Source organism: Diplotaxodon limnothrissa, linkage group LG10 (genome assembly GCF_057381915.1).
Source record: "Diplotaxodon limnothrissa isolate DT_005_m linkage group LG10, D_limnothrissa_male_GT1.1, whole genome shotgun sequence".
Lineage (NCBI taxonomy): Eukaryota > Metazoa > Chordata > Actinopteri > Cichliformes > Cichlidae > Diplotaxodon > Diplotaxodon limnothrissa.
This window is the reverse complement of record NC_140605.1, coordinates 25430462-25452887: the sequence shown is the minus strand read 5'-3', so window position 1 is coordinate 25452887 and position 22426 is coordinate 25430462. Positions and strand designations below refer to the sequence as shown.

The 22426-nt window shown below is 38.8% G+C and overlaps 1 protein-coding gene across 1 annotated transcript in view; it reads left to right on the top strand.

The window, feature by feature from the left end:
• Nucleotides 1-22426, top strand: part of fstl4 (follistatin-like 4) — a 215420-nt gene that overhangs the window by 78919 nt on the left and 114075 nt on the right. The window contains exon 3 of the mRNA XM_085363999.1: nt 5476-5718. Coding sequence (XP_085220125.1) covers nt 5476-5718 — 243 coding nt within the window. The remainder of the gene's footprint in view (nt 1-5475; nt 5719-22426) is intronic.

Sequence of the window (22426 nt, the reverse complement as noted above, 5' to 3'; positions counted from 1 at the left end):
TGCCCTTTACATGCACATGTATGCTACACTCATGTAACACTTGAATTAAAAAGACGGCGGCACTTTAGTGGCTCGATCACAAAACGGAAGCTGTCTGCTGGCAGGGAAAAAAGAGAAAACTCTTTGTGTCTGTATGGGTTTGTGACTGCAGCATATTTCCATGGATCAAGGTGGTTTATGACATTGTAGTGCTGCAGGCAGTGAGTCCCACATCAGCAGGGCAAATATTCTTCTAGTCTAATTACTAAGAAGCTCTTACAGTGTCCCTCTGTCTCTCCAAGGAGAAAGTATCAAAAAACAACAAACTAGCCTCTGTGGAGCTGGATTAAATACAAAATAAAGTTTATTGTGATTGCCTTTAAATGTTAAAGGAATTTAAAGAGCTTGAGAGTCTAGCCTCAGGTATAAATAAATTGAGGCATATTTAGTTGCTAAATAGAGCGAGGGCTTAGACAGAAGTACTTTGCTTCCAGAGTGAAGTGACATATTCTGACTTTCTCTTTCTGTGTGTGTGTGTGTGTGTGTGTGTGTGTGTGTGTGTGTGTGTGTGTGTGCGCACTCGCTGTGTTCTTTATGCTAGTGCGCTCTGCACACACATTATATACCTCACTGTGGATTCAAATTACCAATAGCTTTTTCAAAATGATTCAGTAAGGGCTGAGACTGACAAGATTGTAGCTTTTCCCGACAAATGAAAAGGCAGTCAGTCATGCTGTGCTTCCATTTATGCTCTCATCCATTTAGGCTTGCATAAAAGGGGAATAAAGGAGGAAACTTATGTTGGATTATCATAAAATGTCAGGGAGATAAGCCAAAATAGTCTTACCACCGCATCCCAGTCGCTTATGTTCCTATGTAATTATCAGCAGTGCTTCTCGTAAAACATGCACAGGAAATCTGTAATTATAGTGGACAATGTCTGGTTTCAGTTTCTCTGAGGCCCAGTTTAGAAAGATATTGACAAAGAGAAAGTGAGGAAACAAAGACAGAGACACATACACATGCAGTGAAATAGAGGGGGGGAGGGAAAGGAGGATGAAGAATAATCAACAAAAAACTGCAGTGACAGGATAGAAAGGCTTGAAGCAGTATGGTCAGCATGGTATTGTCTTGGCACCATAAAAAAGCTTCGTCTTGTAAGAGCCATTTATATGTACTGTGCCAGCGGCTTAAACAGGAAGGATTATCAAATGACATTTTTAGCCTCTTAAGCAAGCCACAATTGCAACCAGCGTGGTCCAAAAGAGAGTGAGACAAAAGAACTTATGGTGAGGATGAATGCGAGTGCTACGAATTAGCTAAATGTCAGACAGCTTGCGTATTGTAAATGTAACTTTTGGGCACTATTGTTTCTGTTGTTTGAACGGCAGCTGTTCATGTACTCTGTTCTCTGAACAAAATGGGAAAAGAAGAAAGAGGACGGAAGGGGAGAGAGCTAGGGGAAGATGAAGAAGGAAGAACCAGCGCCAGTGGATAACAGCCACTGGATAACAGCCACTGGATGTTTGTTGCTAAGCATTTAATCTCTCATGCTTGGAGAATACAAACGATCTTGTAATCGTCCCCGACCTTGACATGAACAGCAAGGTCGCAGGGGAGCTGGGATATTTTGCATTTCCCACAGATGCTTTGCCGAGACACGCAGAACAATTAGTAAACTGGATATTGAGTCTCTCTTCACTCTCTCCATCCCCCTCACACTCCCATCGGGGTAGTTACCTGGCACGCCCCCAAGCCGCGACTTAGTTTGATTCCCAATACTTAATTATGATAAAGAAGTAGTCAAAGTAATGTCAGGTCAGGCTGCACCTACCTGTGGGCTGTGCTTAACTGCCAATATCGAATATGCTTATTACTGATTACTCCACCAGTTATTTTCTATTAATTGATTCCAGGTTTAGACAAGAATATGTCAAATGGACAGAAAAAGGTGGTCACACATTTCAAAATCCTAAACTGCTACTATCACAGTAGTTACTGTGATTTATTTGTTCTGTTAATCATTATTTTTGTTCACATAAGGTTTAGTAATTTCAGCAGCATTTGTGTGTGTTCGTATTTGACCATGTTCCAGTGTTTGCAAGCACAGAAGCTGGATATTAGACAGTGACTATAGAGTGTATGTTTGTTTACATACTAACACCTAAAAGTGAGTAGGAGGGTGCCGGTGTGTTAATGTATGTGTTTGTGTGTGTGTGTGAGCTTGTGTTCCTCTGTGCATTGGCCCCCAAATCTCCTTAATGCAATTAAGGGACTTTTGTCCTCCGACAACAGCGTATTACCTCTATTATTGAATATGCTGAGAGTTGAGATATGATTATACTGGAGGCAAATTCAATTTCTCTTTTCAGCAGTTTGAATATAAGAGCGTGGACTGGGTTCTTTTAAGTTAAGCCAGTATGGTTTTTAGCCTTATTCAAGAGAGGGATAATAAAGTTGACCCCTTCTCAGCATCCCTGACTCAACCTCAAAACTGCATGAACACATGTCGTTTATTGTTTGCCCTGGTTTCCATGGCAAATAAGAGAGCTTGTTGACTTCAAAGGTAAACAAGAGGCACAAAATGCTTGCAATTTTAATAGGAGAAACAGCAGGATCAATTAGGGCTTTTAAAGCTTTGCTTTAATGCCAAAACTTCATTTTTGTGAGCGCTTAGAACAGTGATTTAACTGATAAAAACGCCCGCCGTAGGCCTGTAATGGCTGCGGGACTCCTAATCTCCTACCACTTCTTGACATTTTTATATTTTAACAGAAACCAAAAGGATGGTTCAGAAGTTCTTATCTTATGCTGATCTCCATAAACTGTGCTTTTGGATATGCAAAATCTGTTAGTACCAGTAGACAAAATGGAATTTCAGATTCATCTGCATTCACAGGCACTGACTAGCTGTCAGAACAAGTTTTGGCTTGAATGTCTCCTGCCTACACTGGAAGTCCTATAATGTTCTTAGAGGCTAATTCTGCCATGTAGTTTCCCTCTGTGGTTTTCCAAATTGTTCTAATGGTGAATGAAGCGGTCTCCATATAAAATAATAACTCAACTCATATGGTAGGGATATTTGGATCTGTCCTAAAGTGGTTCACCTAATTTCTGGTTGATAGAACACTTTTAGTTTCAGTGGGAAACGTCTGGTCAGATGTAGTAAAAAATTTCATGCGGAGTCCCACAAGGATTGGTTTTAAGCCCCTTGTTATTTTCATTATATATCCTTCCTTTAGGCCGTATCATTAGCGGTTTCATAATTATTTCCTAACATCTGTATGCAGATGTACATCTCCTTTAAACCTTGGGAATTCGACAAATTATCCACTCTAATGGACTGTCTTAAGGAAATTGAACAATTTTTTGCAGCTGAACGCAGACAAGGCTGAGTGTTTAATTCTTGCTCCAGAGAGTATCAAGCCCCAAATTTGTCAATTGGTCCTTTCTCAGCCTCGACAAAAGCTACTGCTCAGAATCTTGGAATAATTTTTGATCAATCTCTGTCTTTTGATGCTCATATCAAGTCTCTGACCCACTCCTGCTTTTTTCATTTAAGAAATATTGCTAAACTTAGGACTATTGTCACCAAAGGTGAAATGGAGATGCTTGTCCATGCCTTCATCTCCTCCTAGTTATTGTAACACACTCTTTTCCTGTCTGTCTAAGGCTTCCTTAAATTGCTTTCAAGCGGTCCAAGTAATAAATTCTCCCATATCACTCCCATGTTAAAATCCTTGCAGTGGCTTCCGGTTGGGTACAGATATCAGTTTAAAATCCTCACTTTTACATTTATGTCTTTACGAGGAGAGGCCCCCACCTATATCACTGAGCTTCTTCAGCCCTACTCTCCAAACCGAATCCTTAGATCCACTGATAGTGGTCTTCTGACTATTCCACGGACCCATTTGAAAATGAAAGGGGATCACGCTTTTCAAACCCTAGCTCCAATACGGTGGAACAGTTTACTTCCCCCGCTACACACCATTGACTCTGTGGCTTCTTTTAAAACATGGCTTAAAACACATCTGTTTAGAAAGGCATTTGGGTAATGTTCATGTGTAATATGTTGTTTTGTTTGTTTTATATTCCCATGTGAAGCACTTTTTAATAGCTTCTTGTTTTAAAAAGTGGTTTATAAATAAATTTTATTTATTTACTTAATTACTCAAAAAATCAAGTCTCATCTATATCAAATGTTTTACTCATTTTTGTTGTAAAATGCTTTTATTTTCAAATAAAACTACAGAATGAATTTTTATCATCTTGCAGATAAACCCTAAAGTTAAGCCTCTGCCAATGAATTCAACACTGTGGGTGCTTGCGTAGGAGAGTTTCATGTTTGCCTATAATTAATTGGCATGTAAACTCTAGGAGGGATCTGGCATTTTTATGTTTAATATATTCCCCTGGCATTTGCCAGATGAGGTTGTGAGGCAGCAAATTCCTTGCTTGTACCTTTTAGAGAATCTCGTTTTCACTGTAATAACCCCACGGAGCATGGGCCAGAGGTCAGGCTCACAGAGTCAGGAAACATCAATCCAAGGTGGAGCATCTGGCTGAATCAGCAGCTTTTTGACTTCCTTTAAGTGCAGATAGATTAAATCAGTGAGAAGAAGAAGAAGCAAGGTGCCCTAGGCAGTGAGTGGTTACAGTGGTGATGGCTGTGTGCATTTGTCCCTGCATATGTGTGTAGGTCAGGAGATGACACAAGGAGTTGTTATAATGAAGAGGGTGAGTAGTGAGTGCATTTGTGTTAATAGGCAACAAAATAGCTAAGGCAGAATGTGGAAACTCTACTTACATTTTCAGTGCCCTTATATGCTCAAACACACCTTGGTATGTTTGTATGCACATGTGCTCGTGTATGTGCAAATGATTACTGAGAGGTGTTAATAAGGGCAGCCTGCAGTTTGAGCTGTAGAGAGTTAGACTGGGTTTAAAAAAAGGTTTATCCTCGTTAGCACCGTGTGATAATTGCCATCACGTTTGGAGGTGTTTGTCATTGGTTTACGGTTTTTCTAATTTTGGTGCCTACTGTATGATCCATGCAAATGTGTTTTCCTTAATACATATTTGATTAGTTTTATTCTGCACCACATATGTAATAATTTTTTTTAAATGAGAATTAATGTCTTTTTTTTATTTTGTTTTGATTCATTTATTTGAAAACATATTTGATTATCTAAGTTCCTCAGAATCTCACACTACATGAGAACTGTCCTTGAATTTTGGCCATGTTATTTTTAAGCAGCAAAAATCTATGAGAAAGCAATACTCATGTCTTTGTCTGTCTGTGCTGGAGAGACAAATCTATTTCATTTTTGCTTTTTGTAAATTCAGCTGATCTCTATCTCTGCCCTTGTAACTCTTTCCGATTTATATACGCAAGTAAAAATTGCCTAAGTTTCCCCCTCTCATACGATTTTATGAAGGCATACACTCTGGCTTTCTTTCTTGATATAAAAGCCCTTTTCTCTCTTGCTCTTCCAGCCCTATCTGATCCGGATGGAGACCCCTGTCGGAGGACCTACTGTGGACGGGGTCGACAATGTGTGCTAATGGCAGAAACTGGCCGCGCAGAGTGCGTTTGCCAGGAAAAATGCCGGCCCTCCTTTGTGCCGGTGTGCGGCTCAGACGGCAGATTCTATGAGAACCACTGTGAGGTTTACCGCACTGCCTGCCTGGAAAGAAGACGGATCTACGTGGTACACAGCAAGGACTGTTTCTTTAAAGGTACAGATTTAGTGCTACACTGCTACACTGACACTGCAGAGGGCTGCCACACACTGTTAAAAAAATGACTGAAGTTATATATTTGAAGTTATATTTATAAAAAAAAAAGTCTATTTAACTTGGATATTCTATTATAATTAATCAAAATAAATTACAAAGGCATTTAGGATGAAGAAGATATAGAGGACATATGTGTGCCCATGCTGTGATACTGCAGCTGTTTGTCAAAATTATTTTCCCCCCAAAGTTTGATAACAAACAAACTAACAGCTTGCTGCATGCATTTGTTTTTCAGGGATATTTCAATTTTACGTCAGTCTTTTTCACATATTTCACCATCTGTTGTTGCTTAAAAAGTCTTAAAGTATTAGGTTTTGTGTGTACCTTTGGAACAATTTTATTTTAGTTTTAAAGATCATTATTAGAACACATCAAAAACAAAAATCTGGTATCTCAAATTATTAGAATATTTTATTTTCAGTTTCAGTAAATGAGTTAAATGTAATCTATAGGGTTAAATACCATGGTATTGTCGACTTGTTCAGTACACGCAACAACAATGACAACTGATTTGGGTCCAGATGACGATACCCTCCACAAGCCACAGAAGGTCACTGCTGAAAAGGCTGGCTCTTTGCAGAGCGCTGGATCGAAGCATATTAAATGAAAGTTGAGAGCAAGGATAAATTGTGATAGGAAAAGGTGCCCAAGCAGCAGAGATGGCTTTCCAAGAAGATTCAAATTAAGAACATGTGGCGCTTCACAAGGACTGGACCGAGGTGCACTAACATCATCAGGAAAGTGGCCTCAACTGTCCCTAATATTACGACACTAATCCATAGAGAAGGAGGAAAAGGGAGGAAAAGAACTTTTGATCAATGGTCCAAAGTCCTCTTATCGCATGAAAGTAAATTCTGTCTTTCTAGGTCCTAGAGTCAGCAGAGGCACAGAATCGAAGTCCAGGCTGAATTTCCCACAGTCTGTGGTGATTTGGTTTGCCATGTCATCAGCTAGTGTTGGTCCGCTGTGTTTTATCAAGTCCAAAGTCAACGCGGAAATCTACCAGGATATTTTAGACTACTTCATGCTTCCATCTGCTGCAGATTTCCCTTTTCCAGGATGACTTAAGGCTTGCTCACAGTGCTGAAACTGCTACCAAGTTACCTGACCAGAGCCTCTTTTGATTAATTTTAGGAAATACCCTAATGATGAGAGATACTAGATTTCTGATTTTCATTAGCTGCCATAAACATCAAAATTAAATATTACACCTTACGCAATGAATAGAGAATATAAGTTGTTGGTTTTTTTTTTAATTTTAATTAACTCTCTCCAGGCACACCCACTTCCCCATATTCAGTGGTTATTTTGCTCAAAGTCCTTTCTGTGGTCTCTGGTTGCCACAACACTTCCAGTGTGAAAACTCTGGTCTACGTTATCATCATCAACAAAGTCTCACAATAATACAGACTCAGAGACTTGGACTGGAATATACATTTATAACTGAAAGCCTCTGTTTTAGATATATATATATATAGAGAGAGATATACATGTATGAATAATACATTTTCCTGCTGACCCCATCCTCACCAGTGCATTGCTTAGCTTTCACGGCAATTCATTAAATGACGGTCGGCACTTCAGCTGCCATTTATTGAAGGTAATACGCCGATAAGGAATAAGTACTTTGGACGACCCCACTTTAAAAGCTGAATTAACCCTTAAAGACGCTTGTGTTCATTATTGCTGCCAACAACTGAACATTTGTCATACTTTGCTTTCTTGTCCCTTCACACTTAAATTGGAAAAAGCAAGCAATTATGATGATTTTAGCTCCACTGCTGTTGGCTTTTAAAGTCTGTTGAGATTAAGTGAAATCAAGTGAAATTATTACATGGGCATATTATTTTTTTCTTTTCACCTGGCTTTTTTGTGTAATTTCCATTGTTTTCCACTGCTTACACAACAACAAAAACACTGTTTCACAGCCTCTGTATCTTTGATGTCTCACTACATCACTGTGTATGGCACATGTTTGATCCCTTTTGCAAGTGAAAATTGCCCTCAAATGATATTCTAATACCCGTGAGGGGTACATATGAACAGTCTGAAGGCTACGCTTAGGTTTTAACTTTGGTTTGATGTTGAAACATTTAAACAAAAATCGTCGCATTGACAAGCAAAGCAACTGTTTTGTAGCATGTTGCCAGTTGTCAAGTTCCAGTCACAAACATCAATCACTGTGAAAATTGTGCCGGTTTCTGTCAGCCACCGATTCAGTTGAGATGAAAGGACGAAATCATCTGTAGTTTGGCGCTGAAGGCTGTGGCTCGGGGTCGAGTTTTTCTGGGAAACAATAGCGATGCACTTACACTGGGACAAGGACAGTAGGCATTTTCATCAGGTGCTTATTCATCTCTTCTGTCTGGTCAACTTGGTTAATCATGCTCCTTTCACTACAAGTCAGCTTACTTATTAGGCAGTTGGCCCTAATCACAAAGACTGGCCTCTAAATCATTTATAATTGCACCCTAAAAACTAATTTGATGATCAATCTAATTGTGGAACTTTAACTGAGTTTTGAGTCAGAAGGAAACCAGTGTTGAGCAGTGCAAACATATTATTAACAGGTTTATTTTGCAGCAAATCCTTTCATAATTCTAAATTTTATATGCATTCAATTAGATTATGAAAATGGCCATCCAAACATTTTTCCATAGACGTTTATGCATTATGTGCACATGCACTGACTCAGTCTGTTCCTTCTTTCTCCTCACTACATATCCATGCACTCACAAATCACCACAAGGTTACCTGGGATCACTGGTTCCCTATTGTAAATCGTTTAAATCTTCACTCTTGACTATCTCTCATTAGCAAAATCGCACTCTCAGCATGAACAGTCTGTATTATTATCCAAAGGCAGCCCACTCACTTTATTATGACTTCGATTTAAAGGTAACGGGGCTGCAAACCTGGTGGCATAGCCTCTTTTTTCCCAGTTTTCCAGGTCAGACTAGTATTAAGCATGTTTTATACTCCCTCGGGGCGCTAATGTTAAAATAGAAAGCAAAGCTATAGTTATTTTTGAGCGCATGATTTCATGTCAACGCAGCACAGAAACACAGACGCACAATAACTCACACAAACATGGCAGCACTTTCAGGAATATCACATTAGGGAGGCAAGGATTCCTTCCAGACATTACCATGCATAGCTAATCCACATTAGGGGCGTTCAGTTGGCACATTAAGCTTAAACTTGATGTCTGAATGCAATGTGTGTCTGTACATGTGAAGTCAATATTGCACATGACATACAAAGAAAACATTAGAAGGCACGTCTCTCAGTGGTGTGCTACAGCCATTATTCATAATCACTATTTGTACAGAGCACTGGAAAGAAGCATCCCTGGCGTTGATCAATAACGCTTGAAAACAGCAACACATCCTGTTCTGGTTTGAAGCTCTGCGTCGCATCTCCAGCTGCAGAATGAGACACAATTGACCATTTTCCTCCATTTCTGTCAGGATTTCACTCGGCAACTACCCCAGTCCTCAACGGTTAATGACAATAGGATAAGACAACAATATTATACAGAAGTACGATAATAGTAATATGTGTCTTTCAAATAAAAATGAATAGAGAAAAAAAAAAGATGAAGCTGCAAATGTGCTCATACGCCACGCCCCCCCTCAGAGAGTGAGTAAGACACAAATGGATCTCTGGGGACCCCAGAGCAATGTTTTAAGCCACTGACTTTTTTTTTTTTCACAGAATAGGGTGGGGGTATGGGGGGTGGGGTGGGGGGGGGGGGGGGGGGGTGAATTTGCTTTCAAATATGATAAACCTAAAAGCTCAGCTGTGAAAGCCTATTTCTTTCAGCCCAGGGCTAGGGTCAAAGTCACAGTGTCAAATATAGCAAGTAGTTATGCCAGCTTTCGTCTCGTCATATTTGCATGACTGTGATTTTCTCCGCAGAGCTGGTCCAAAGCTCTTCACTTTGGAAAGGGAAAAAATAACTCTGACCTTTCCTTACTGCCTTCCACTTACAGAGCTCATTTTGTTTATGCATTAAGCTTTTAATAGGTCTGCATGCATAACCAATGGCATCCGCTGCTACAATTACACATGTTACTTTAAGCTAAAGTGGAGAAAAACACACGCAAACACACACTGACACACACACACACACACACAAAAGAAACCAAATAATTAAACAGATTTTTTTTTTTCATTTTATTTATGAGACTTTTACTAGAGTTTCCCAGTTCATCTGCAGTTGCCTGTTTCAGTCACTTACCTGAAATTTGTCATGACTTTAATGAGATTTTACCTTTGTACTCTTTAAAAAGTTTTGTTGTTTTATGTTTGGGGGTACAATTGTATCTTGTAACATCAGAAGTTTCTATGAGCTTCAGAGAAAAAGTTGACTTTTTTCAAGGAGAGAGGTCAACTCTCAACTCTCCTTTGGTTTTATGTTTTTAATTAAATTTTTATCTTATTTTTTCCTCGGGCAGTGGGGAAAATCAAGGGAGAATGTTTAATGGCTCAAACTACTGTATACCTGTTGTGGCAAACAGAGTTGCACAGGTGAAGGAGTTTACCACTCGGCTATCTGAGGGTACCCAGATATTCTCTTTGATGCAGCTTGAAGGAGGCTGCAGCTTGCTTCTGGCTTGATACTCAAAAGTGTGTGGTAAAGGATTTGACTTTTTTGACAGACGGCAAAGGTGATTTCAGGGCAGGAAAAAAAAGGATAATAAATGTCTGGATGGGGTTTTTTGTTCTCCCCACTTCTTTCTTTCTTCTCAGCTGATGATTTAATACATATTGGCTAAAAAAAAATGTGTATTTGTATAATAACATTAGAATAACAATGGGATTATAAAATGCCACACTCTGAAGTGAATTGATAACTGTTACATACCAGTAAAAGGGACACAACAATGTTTAAACCAAAACCCTATAAAGAGATTTTCATTCTTTCACCTTTTTTATGATAACTTTAATTCTGTTTTCACTGCAGCACTTCTAAGATTAGTCTGAGCTCACTTCAGCTATCCATTTCACAAAGACCCCGCTATAAAATTACCACGGAAACCACAAATGTCTAACGTACACAAGGGAAAGTCAGTTTGTCTGCTCAAGTACGGCAAATAGATAATCGGCTTCAAAGTCAAAACTTGCTTGACGCCAAATGGCTTTAGAAAGGGCAAACTGTCAATTAAAAAGATTGATGTACCTGAAGCACTCAAACTTAATAACCTATTTAGATTCAAATTACTAAAAGTACCAGAAGGTTTTCAGTCTGTCATCTGTTTTTTTTTACTTTTTTTTTTAACTTTTTCTTTTTATAACCATGTGATAAATTACACTCTTGTCAAGTGATTGATCTAATAAAAATGATAACACCTTTTAATAGAGTGGCAGTGCCACTCTTTCGCTGATTTTATTTTCAGAATGAACTACATATAGTAGTGCATCAGAGACAGCTCACCTTAGTTTTCCCTGTGTTTTAGATATCTGTTTATTTATTTTTGGCTAATTTGGAAAAAGGAGATTACTTTGAGACAGAAATGTTGAAATCTGGAAGTGATTATTAAAATAAAATTACACTTGGCATTCACTTAATTCTTTTATTAAGTGCATGATGTATAAATTCAATTACATTTAAAGATTTTTAAAATCTCATTAGCTTTAGAAATCCCTGAATTTCTGAAACAGGCACCAGAAGCACAACATGTTTTCTCTTTCTTCTCCTGTGATGAGTGCTGGACAGAGAGTCGGCTCTTTTCTGACCTTGCCTTTGATTATGGCCCTTTCCCTCTGAAACGATCCGAAAAAGAACTAACACACTTGATTCATCGCTTTCATCTTCCTGATGAGTAGGAAGCTTCTAGAAAAGGCAGTCCAAAGAGACATCTGTTTTCACCAGGTTGTGTATGCCACTCCACAGGGAGGTCTTTAATGTACCTGGTTTGACCACTCTATTATGGACAAGTGTCATTCTGGTGATTCTAAGTTGTGATCCCGCTGACTCTTAGATCAGACGAGCAATGTGGTAGCTTTCAGACTGAAATTAGTGTTGAGTCTCCACTGGGTCTTAGTCTCCACTGGGTCCACTAAGCCAGGCGGTTCATAACATTAGTTGCCAGCCCTCACTTGAAATTCCTTGTGGGGAGCCCTGACCCCCCCCCCCCCCCCCCCCCCCACCCCACCCCATCCTTTCCAGACTGGACACCAGCCAGGTTAAAGTTGATTGCAGAGCTGCAATGATTAATTGATTGGCTGACTGGTCAAAAATTAATTTGCAGCCATTGTGATAATAAACTGCTAGTTTGAGTCACTTATCAAGCAGAGGGGAAAAAAAGGCAGACATCCTCATTTCACCTTTTGAAGACATCAGTACTGAAAATAGTTCTTCAGTTGCTTTAACTAGCCACTTAAATAAAGATTCTCATAAGGGTGCTGATTGATTGATATTTTAGCAATCATCAGTCTTCTTGAGATTCACAAGCTGTTGCCAAATTTCACAAAAAAATGACAGCTACAGTGTTCTTGATATAATGAATTGCTTTGTCTTTTCCTCTCTCCAACCTCCCTTTTAGCCATCTATCAACTACCCGTGTTTGCGGTGTCTCTAACTTTTAGAGCTGCCTCAACCACTCTGATTACTCTTCATCATTCGGGCTCATTCAGTGGCAGCTGTGGTTATTGCATTAGCCATCAAAAGCTTCCCCCGTTTGTCTTTGTACTCCCTCTCTCTCCCTGCAGCCCATGGCAGCACCCTGCCTCCACCGTCCATCTTATTGCTTGCTAACCCTCTACCCCTTCCTGTGACTGCTGCTATCAACTTAGTCACGCAAACACACAGTAGTTTGATCATTCTCACAAGAAGGATCAACTTAACTTGAGCTCCAGGGCTGCGTCTTTAGTTTTATACATTAATCAAGATTATATAGGGTTAAAATTTAATGCCATTAAAGATGAAAAACCAAGTGTAATTGCGGGATGTTCATGACATCTTGTTTTTGTCTTGCTTTCTTTCTGCAAACTCTTTGTTGGATTTAAATTAATATAATTTTCTTTGGTTTATTAAAAAATGGCCAAACAATTGCTGTATAGTAATATCCCATAATGAAATGTACTTATGAGCAATTTGTTGCTATGTCACTAAAGCAGGCTGGAATCTAGAAATTATGTATTGCTGATTCTGATACTAACTCTCCAAGGTTTGTTTTTCTTTGTACATCCATACACTTTGTTTAAACTGCTTATCCAATTCAGTCCCTGTGTGGGTGTGGAGCTGGCCTTCCTTATCGTCACAGGTAGAGCGCACTCCACGCAGAACACCAGCAGGTTCGAGCAATGAACCTTTGTGCTGGGAGGCAACAGTACTGACCACTGTCCCACTTTTCCTCCAACAGTATGTTTGTACTGTCATTAATGACTGACCTACTTGGGTGGTGTGAGCTAATCAGTTCATTGAATACATTTTATATTCATTCCACTGAACCCTATCAACCTACATCGATCAATTCTACATTACAAGGGCACATTTTAGAAACCCAAACTCTTTAACTGAACTGCTCCAGCAGGGATGTAAAATTGTCCATGTCACATAACAAAAGCTAGTCTGGGCTATGTGTAAAACATCCATTCACATACACAAAAACACAAACTATCACCAGCAGGGGTTGCTTTGGCAGGACTTTATTTTAGTTATGGTTTGCTTTTACATGTATATCAGCCAAATTATATCAGCCTTATGTCATCTTGTGCAAACACTTTTTCGTCATTTTGTCTTTTCGCTGCTGCATTCATTCACCTCATTTAGTTGGTCAACAGTCTCCCCTGCGAACAAAGGAGGTGTCTTTTGACCACTGGTTTACCCCAATGTACTGGTGTAGGGGTAATACCATCGACACTCAACCAATGCTGTCTGATATTCCATAAAACCTTCATGGTGAATCAGGCTACACCTGCTGTGGTTAATTGGGTATCTTCCTGTAATTCAAGAGATTTCTGTCTGTCTGTGCTTTTGTTGCTTTGTCCGCCAACACCTGTGACATGATCAAGAGTTTAGCAACCAAATTTGGCACACAGATCTTAGGCACCTGAAGGTTCTTATCTATATCAGGATATCAACAGGTTGCCAAGCAACCACCTGTTAAGCATCTTTTTTTGTTAAGCAACTTTTAAGCATCTGTGACATCATATCCTGCATCCTGTCTTTTTCATTTCACAGCTCCAACATCCGCTTTATAGCCACAAAAGTGTAATTTTGAGTGATATTACATATAGGGGATATTATATTGTCTTCACGATGTCTAGCAACAGACTAAAAAACATGAATGGTACCATTTTCATTTCATGGCTATTAGCTCCAATAGGCCAAATAATACTGTAGTGTAGGTATGTATTAGTACTAGTAAATAATTGTAGTAAATAATGGCTTTTCATATTATATATGCCAATTTAAAAACTAAACCCAAAACTATCATTGTTTTGTTTCATTAGTTAACAAACATAATGACAAACTCAAAGAAAATTCTTTATCTGATATTCCAATAATTTTCTGTTGCAAGCTACAATTATTTTTGCCTAAACAGTCGTTTGGATGAATATATGTCTTGTTTTTGTTCCTGTATTTTGTGTTAATTTTGCATTTGTTTTAATGGCAAAATCAGCTAAATTAGTACTAAATGTTCATTATAACATTATAACATTCTTTCATTAGTTTTAATCATTATTGATTTTTTTTATTATTTTTGCTTTATTACAAGCTTCATCTTTAATGTTTAGTAGATGCTCAGGTTTTTTTTGTTTGTTTGTTTGTTTGCTTGGTGGATTGTTTTTTGGTTTTGGCTTTTTATTTTTCACCTCTCTTATGTAGATGCCTACTCATCCTTTTACGTGGACTCTCTCTCTCTCTGAAACACACACACACACACACACACACACACACACACGAAAATGACGGTACACGCTTCTGTCATGACAAAAAAAAAAAAGCAAAAAGCAAAATAATCTCTTATGAAAGAGAATGTTTATTCATGCCTAAGAGATTTTGACATGCTTGTCACAACACTGCCATTGCCTCTCACTTTGCCTTTTCTGTGGTGCGCTATACTCCACAGCACCACAATGGACCTCTTAAATCACTTGCCTGGCTTTAGCTGCAGACGTGTGCTGCTCAGCCTGGCACATGCAGTATGGATATATTGATAATTTAAATCCGAGTTGGGAGTAAACAAATTGTGATGGGCATCACAATTTGAAATTCTTTTTTTTTTTTTCTTTTTTACTGCTTCTCACCATAGATGTATAACACACACACACACACACGCACACACGCACACAGCTTTTCCCTCATTTTGCCTTGTTGAAGTAATTAAAAAATCCCTAATGTGGGTTTTGTTCAGGGAAAGCCATTTTGGCATTCTGTCTACATCTTGTAGCATTAACAGGTGGCACTGCATCATTTTTGGAGCTCATCATCGACATGGTCTGTTTTTATTACTGTTCCTAACACAACTTTTTAAGAGCTGTTGGCAAATGGCTCTGAACAACTGAGAAATTAGAAAGTGACAAATGAATTCATTTGGCCCATCCCCTTCAATTCAGCAATCCTTTCATCAGTTTAATGGCTGTATAAATGGAAAACACATATGGCTGCCAGTGTTTCTAGCCCCAAACTTTGAAACTTGTCTGATCTGTTTTTGATGAAGTCTCGTTTCATTTACTAACAAGTGAGATGAATATCTTTTGCTCCAGTTTAGACATCATTTTAATGTCTGTATGATAATTAAATATCAGTTTAATTCAAATAACTCTTCCTAGCAATATAGTGCCATTCATAGTACACACACACTGCTCTCTTTCTGTGTCCATGCAGATCTATTTCATTCCCCCTTAAACAGCCTGCCCTCCCCACTCTTCCTCATAGACCATTTTCCTCTTCTCTATCGTTCACCCTCGTTTTTTTTTTCTTGTCATGCCCCCAATATAGTGCAGATGGGGATTTGAGTGACTCTGTCAAGCTTTTAACTGCGTTCCCGGTCTGTGTTAAATTGGTTCAGAGCTTAAGTAGAGTGTGAGCCTGGAAAATAAAAAAATAAAAATACAAGAATCACCTCGAGGCAAAGTGACCCTGGGAAGAAAAAAAAATCATATACACTCTTCATTCTTGACAAACACAAACACTCGCACACACAAACACAAACACATACAGAGACATAAACTAGGAGTGTAAAATGGATGTGTGGCTTGGTTCACTCCTAATCCATTGCAGTGAGTGCAAAGATCTTTACCTTCACGTGGAAGTATTTGTAGCTGCTTCACACAATAGGACAAGGTCGTCGGCGTGCCATAAAATTAATCTGGTGGGCGCAATGCTATCACGTGATGGATAATCTGATTAGACTTAAAGTATTTGATCACTTCTGTGGACAAGTTAGCTCAGATAACTGTCTGGGGACTGAACTATAATGGTTCTTAACTCGATTAAGATATATTGTTACATGAATTTATATAAATTTCAGTATTATTGGTGGTTAACACATTCACTTTACACGCACAAGAGCTCTAATTTGAAACCATGAGGACACAAACATAAACACAGAGAGTCACAAGTGTACTTCGATTGCCGGTCCCAAGCCCAGATAAACGTGAGGATTGCATGAGGAAGAGCATTCAGTGTCAAATCGAACATGCGGCTCTATCGCTGTGGTGATCCACTGGGAAATAAGGGCGCAGACAAAAGTGCGCCAATTATCACCAGACTACTTACGTTTGTGCACAAGAAAATTGCAAGCTTTTGTTTTTTTACAGAACCACTTCAGGCAAAGAGACCCTAGAAAATTTATAATGTTAAAAATAAGAGTATCATGTAATGAGAGCAGCAGTTTCATAATCAATGCAATCCCAAAGATAAAACTTCATCCAGTCTCACAATTTTTTTATGCACTTTGTAATCATTTCCTGATTTGGACTGTAATAATGACAACTTACAATCAGCATTTTTAGTGCAGCGTGTGACTCATTTTCCTACTTGCTCCTGTGCTCAGATGTAGGTTATCACATATTTACGGTTACGTTTTCTCAAGTTCACATCAGTTCTTTCTACTTGAATGATGCACACAAATGCACAAAAAGTGTTAATGAATTATTTTTTGTTTACTACTTTCTAAATCTAAAAGAATACAGGTGCACATTTCATCCTTTTTTGGAGGATGCACTTGCTTTTAACAGAGTTTTTACAGGAGGTCCTGTTACAGATTTTTAAGCATCTGGACAGCGATCTTGCTGGAAAGAGATGACTGAACAGTGCCTCCACTGCCTTGTAACACGAGTTGTCAGATTATATACTTCCACCCTGCCAGTTGAACAGTTTGACCAGAGGGCAAAGAACGAGCCCAGATTGACAACTAGCGCAGCTCAGTGTGCTGCACCAACTGATTTGCCAGCTCTCGAGATGACTGAATGATCAACTGAATGACTGCCCAGCTTCTAGCACAGCCCTCTATTTCACCAAGACACTCAAGCTACTTGCCCTTTGAGTACTATTCTCAATGCAAAGACTGAAAATGTGCTCCCTTAAAAAAGGAAGAAGTTATATCTCAGAATCGTTCCTTTAAAAACAAAAAAAGAGTTCTGCAACGCATGTAATCCCAAAATATTTGAATAGTTAAGATTTCATTGATTTGTTCATTTAGTTTGAAATAAAAGTAAATGAAATATTTCAAGTGGACTTAACCTGGTACATGTAATATATAATATTACTGGTATTTTCAGTGTTTGAGCCAGTTGTTAATTTAAATATAATGTGTAATATAGGTGACGCTTAATAGTAAACAACTGCATTTAATTTGTAGTGATCCATCTACATGCAAGCCTTCCACCGAAACAACCTAAGAGATTATATTTAACAAAAGCCTCTTTTTTTGGATTTTGCTGCATTGAATAAACATCTGTTCTGTTTTGCTGACACCCAAATTTGTGATAAAAATAAATAAATAAACATACTGTTTTGAAAGCAAGGTGGCCTCGCATGCCGTTCTCCTTTGGGAGCAGCAAGCTTTCCACCCGTACATTTTTCATGGTCATTTCATCCGATCAACAAAAGTAGCTTGTGTTACCCTGATTTATTGAGTGACACTGTGCCCTTGGTGCTCATTATTAGCATCTCAGTACCACGGGGCCTATTTGCATCATTGACTCACCATTCTACCATAAGTCGCTGACTATGGAGAGTGCTCTAATTCTAAGATCCAAAGGGAGTAACAACCCCAGCAGCTGCCTCGGGAAAGTTATCAGTCCGTGTTATTGTTTTCAAGCTCATCCCACAAGATTTCCTCAGAGAACCGGAGCAGTATGGATGGATGCTGCTGACCTTTTTGTTTTAGTGCCTATGTTACAGGTGTCACTGCTGCTGGCAGGGAATAATAGTATTCTTTTGAGGTGATACTCCATCTGGTTACAGTCCCACTGCTGTGTCAATACCTGATGGGATGATGAATAGCCCTTCTGCTGATAAAGAGGTTGTTAATTCATATCCGATGTAGGCTTGGTTAGCACGGGGGGTCTAGCCTAGGGACCCTTACTGGATACAGAAGCTCTGATCAGCCGTCGAACCCCCAACCTGAAGTTCCAAAGGTGTGTGATTGCATCCCATTTTAAATCATCTTTCACATCTCTTTAATTCCTTTTAGATATATAATTTGTTTTGTGAATCGCCCAGCATGTCTTGCAGCAGATATACTGGGTAATTGTGTTTCCCTTTAAGTTATAAATCTGACTTTTATCAATCAAGAATGTTGCAAAAATTTTAAATTTGTTTGTTTTTTAGTGTGTTAATTGAGATAAAAGACAAAACATGCAGGTCTGGCAGCGAGGGCCGGAATATTTCAGTTGCATATTACTTGTGCACAATGCTGGTGGCTTTGTGGATGCAGCATTTGTGAAAAATGTCTGTGCAGAGTGAAAGAAAACTCTGATGAGCTTCAAGATGCTTCTACTATTTGCTGCAAGCTCTTGAATCCTGATGCGCAGCAGATTATATACCAGATAATGAATGTAAGAACAAAAATACATAATTGGAGTATAAATACTGTATATTTTGTAGTTATTTGTAAGTTCAGTGTTTCTTTCTTGGTTTAGCAAGCTTTTAAACCTTAACTTGGAACGAATAAATACATAAACAAATAAATAAATACATAGTTTTGCTTTTATAAAAATCCTAAAAGGATAAAATTCAAGCTCCTAGAACTAATGATTATACTGACCTTTATGTTCAAATGTCTTTGCGCGTTTCCAGTATGTTGTCCAGGTGCAACCTAATTTGGAAGAAAAAAAACTGCAAACCTCATCTCCTACTCAGGTTTTCCATTTTGTTTAGTAGGAACACATCATGCCTAAAACCTGTGCTGTGATTTAAATAGAGAGTATTCCACTGGTATAAATAAAATACACAACCCCTGAAATTCTCGATGCACTCCCAAATCCACAGATTTCCTCACAGCTTTCTCTTATTATTTCAAGTCAGCACAGTTCACAGTTGATTATCTATTTGGCTGAGTGTCAACAACAGCAGCACTTCATTTAAAGTCTAAGGGATAGAGAGAATTTATCTTCCAAATCAAATCAATTATGCAAACTGAAAGAATACATTCTTGAATAAAATAGTGTTACTACAAAAAGTGGGGGAGGATTAAAAACATGTATTTTTGCTGAGAAGGCCTGCTTCAGACATGACTCTGCTGCTTCTTCATTCACCGTGAAGAATCTAGATCTTTCATATTCTTTATATGACATTAGATATTTAGTCTGTGGGTGATTGAATTGTCAGAGCCTCATTCATTATCATGCAAAACAGTTGCATTATTCAATTGTACTGCGTGGTAATGTGAGATCTTCTCAGTGATGGCTATCAGTTCATATCAATTAGTCACTGCACTTCAATGGAATTACTTACAGCTGGGTGGAAGAGGACGACTGCTTATTACTCATGACACTAATTCTGCAGTTTGTTTGTTTCCCTCCTTTCACCGCTCGCTCACTCGCAGTCATTTTCTACATTTTAAACATTTGTCTGAGCTCCTGATTAGAAGGTCCATGTCACGCTAAAGGCCACTTCATAAAACATTTGTCTGCTCAAGTGGTCCACACGTGACGCTAGTGTGACAAATGACTGTCTAATCACTGAACTCCTATTCCACATAGTTCACTGCTAAATAATTTGTTTGCGCAGACCCTTGTTTAGGATTTAACACAGCTCCACTTGCTTATCCCTTCAGAGTGTGCGTGTATGTGTGGAATTAATAGCTAAATTAGCATTATTTCCCTTCCTCGAAGACAGGGCCTACTTCTAGTGCTGCAAGCTAGTTGCGATCCTCAGTTTTAATGAAGAACACCTCTAGTGTTCCATTTCAATTCAATTCAAAACAAGGAGGTCCTGTTACAGATTAAACAGAAATGCAATGTATTGACTAGAACATAATATAGAGTTAAGTTCATGAGTTATGAATGTATGAGTTACAAATATTTGCAGTGCTTCCCCTTATGCCATATTTTGTTTCCCATCATGCTGTTTAATTTTTTCCATTGTTTGTTGTTACCTCATGCAATGATGGCAGTTCCCCTGGCAGACAATAACAGCGACTCTACGGGAACACTTCAGATGTTTTAATGGTCCTGTTATCTTGTTAGATGTAGTTATTTGGATTGTGGCCGAACCTGGCGCCTGCTACCTTATCTGTGCAAAAACGCAGGGTGTTATTGTTCTGTGTGTAAGCTTAGGTTCACAGGCAGAGAGGCTGATAATTGAAATCCTGAGTGGCAGGTCACTTTCATGGTAAACAAACACTTCATACTTGAGCTTCAGTAATTGCTTTTGAAGAGTGGCTCCCGTGTTATGCTGGAGAAAAATATATATATTCACGACTTGCAAAATTACACACACGCTGAACACACATAGAAAACAAATCCACACGCAGCTCTTTCCTGCAGGATCATTTGCCATGGAACAATGCACTAGTGGTTGGCCTGGGAGCTTCAATGACAGGGCAAATACACTCTTCCTTCCCTAACTAACATGCACACTGGATTCTGGGCCCCAGAGCTCAAAAAGTGACTTCCATCTCTGCCCTCTTTTCTAGTGCAACCTGCGCAATGGAGCAACCACCCCTGCAGCTACACCCGTGTCTCTCTCAGCTTCTTCATTCACGTGTCCCCAGAGCTGCAACCTAGCTCTCCAAGCCCTCCACTCATTCCTCTTCTTTTCCCCCTGCTCTTCTCCTTTATACTCCTCTCTTTCCACTCTTTCCTCCTTCTGTCCTCACCAGTTATTCGCTCATCCACTTCACTCTCCATCCCCAAGGCTCCATTCTGCTCATCCATGTCCTTCTCTTTGCTTTTCTATAAATTTGCTCAACTCTTCTTCTCTCTTTTATACCCATCCATCCAATCTCCCTGTTTTCTCTCTGTGCTTTTGGTTTTATTTTAATAGACCAAACCTCAGTGGATAGTGTTCTGAATCACATTTTCAGCCTGTCTTCAACCTGTGCCTTTTTAATCAGGCCTTGATCTAACATTACTGATTCTGAGCTTTTCCTTCAAGAAATGTTTGTATTACTAAAATTTAATTCTGCCTCAAGTGATGTCTATTCCTCTGACTTTTCCTCTTGTGTAGGTCTCTAGTCTACTGATGATATTCTTTTATACTTTTTATATGATTTCTGCTCTGTACTTTCATGCACAGTCCTTCTCCTTTCCTCATCCTTCCTATTTCCTTTCTTCATTTTGTATTCTTAAACCTCTTAAACCTTAAATTCTTAAACATCCTGTTTGGTATTTTTAAGCTAAACAGTGATACATAATGTGTTCTATGATATAAGTTACATGTTACATTGGACATCTTTTATTTGTGACTTAAAGTGAGCAGAATGAGAGCAAAATCTAGTATTGTACTTTCTCAGTGTTTTTCACAAATCCATCCCTAAAATATCGCTCTTTCTATCACTGCTTTCACAAGAACCTGTGTGTGTGTGTGTGTGTGTGTGTGTGTGTGTGTGTGTGTGTGTGTGTGTGTGTGTGTGTGTGTGTGTGTGTGTGTCGGGGGGGGGGGCTGGTTTGCAGGCTTTGATGGAGTTCTATTAGGGTAGATATGGCAGCTTTCTGGAAGAAAATAGTGTATATTTAATTCAACATTCAAATAAAGAAACACATTATTTATCCCCAAGGGGGCAATTAAAAGGACGGAGAGCATCAAACATGCACAAAAATAAAAATAAAGTCAATATACTGTAAATATATGCTGTAAATGTAAACCAATTTAACCATTTTATATTGACATATCAAAATATATTGATATAAACAGGAAACTATTCAATTCAGCTTTTAAAAAAGGCTGATTTACTACCCAGCACTAACCTCAGCTTGCATTTACTTATGTATTTATTTTTTGTTACTGACACCTTGAAGGGAAGCCCACTTAATGGCTGTCCTCTGTTAAATCCCAATCCGTCCTCCAACCAGCCTGCAATAATCTGTCTAACACAAAGAGACACTCCATCCTTTGGGGTAGTGTTTCAGGCCACTGCGCTGCTTCTCCAAATAGTCACAGCTGCAGAGAAGTATAGTATTGACATTAACCTGAAATATCATTGTTTGAGTAGTGAATTGAGTTAATATACTGTGAATGAGT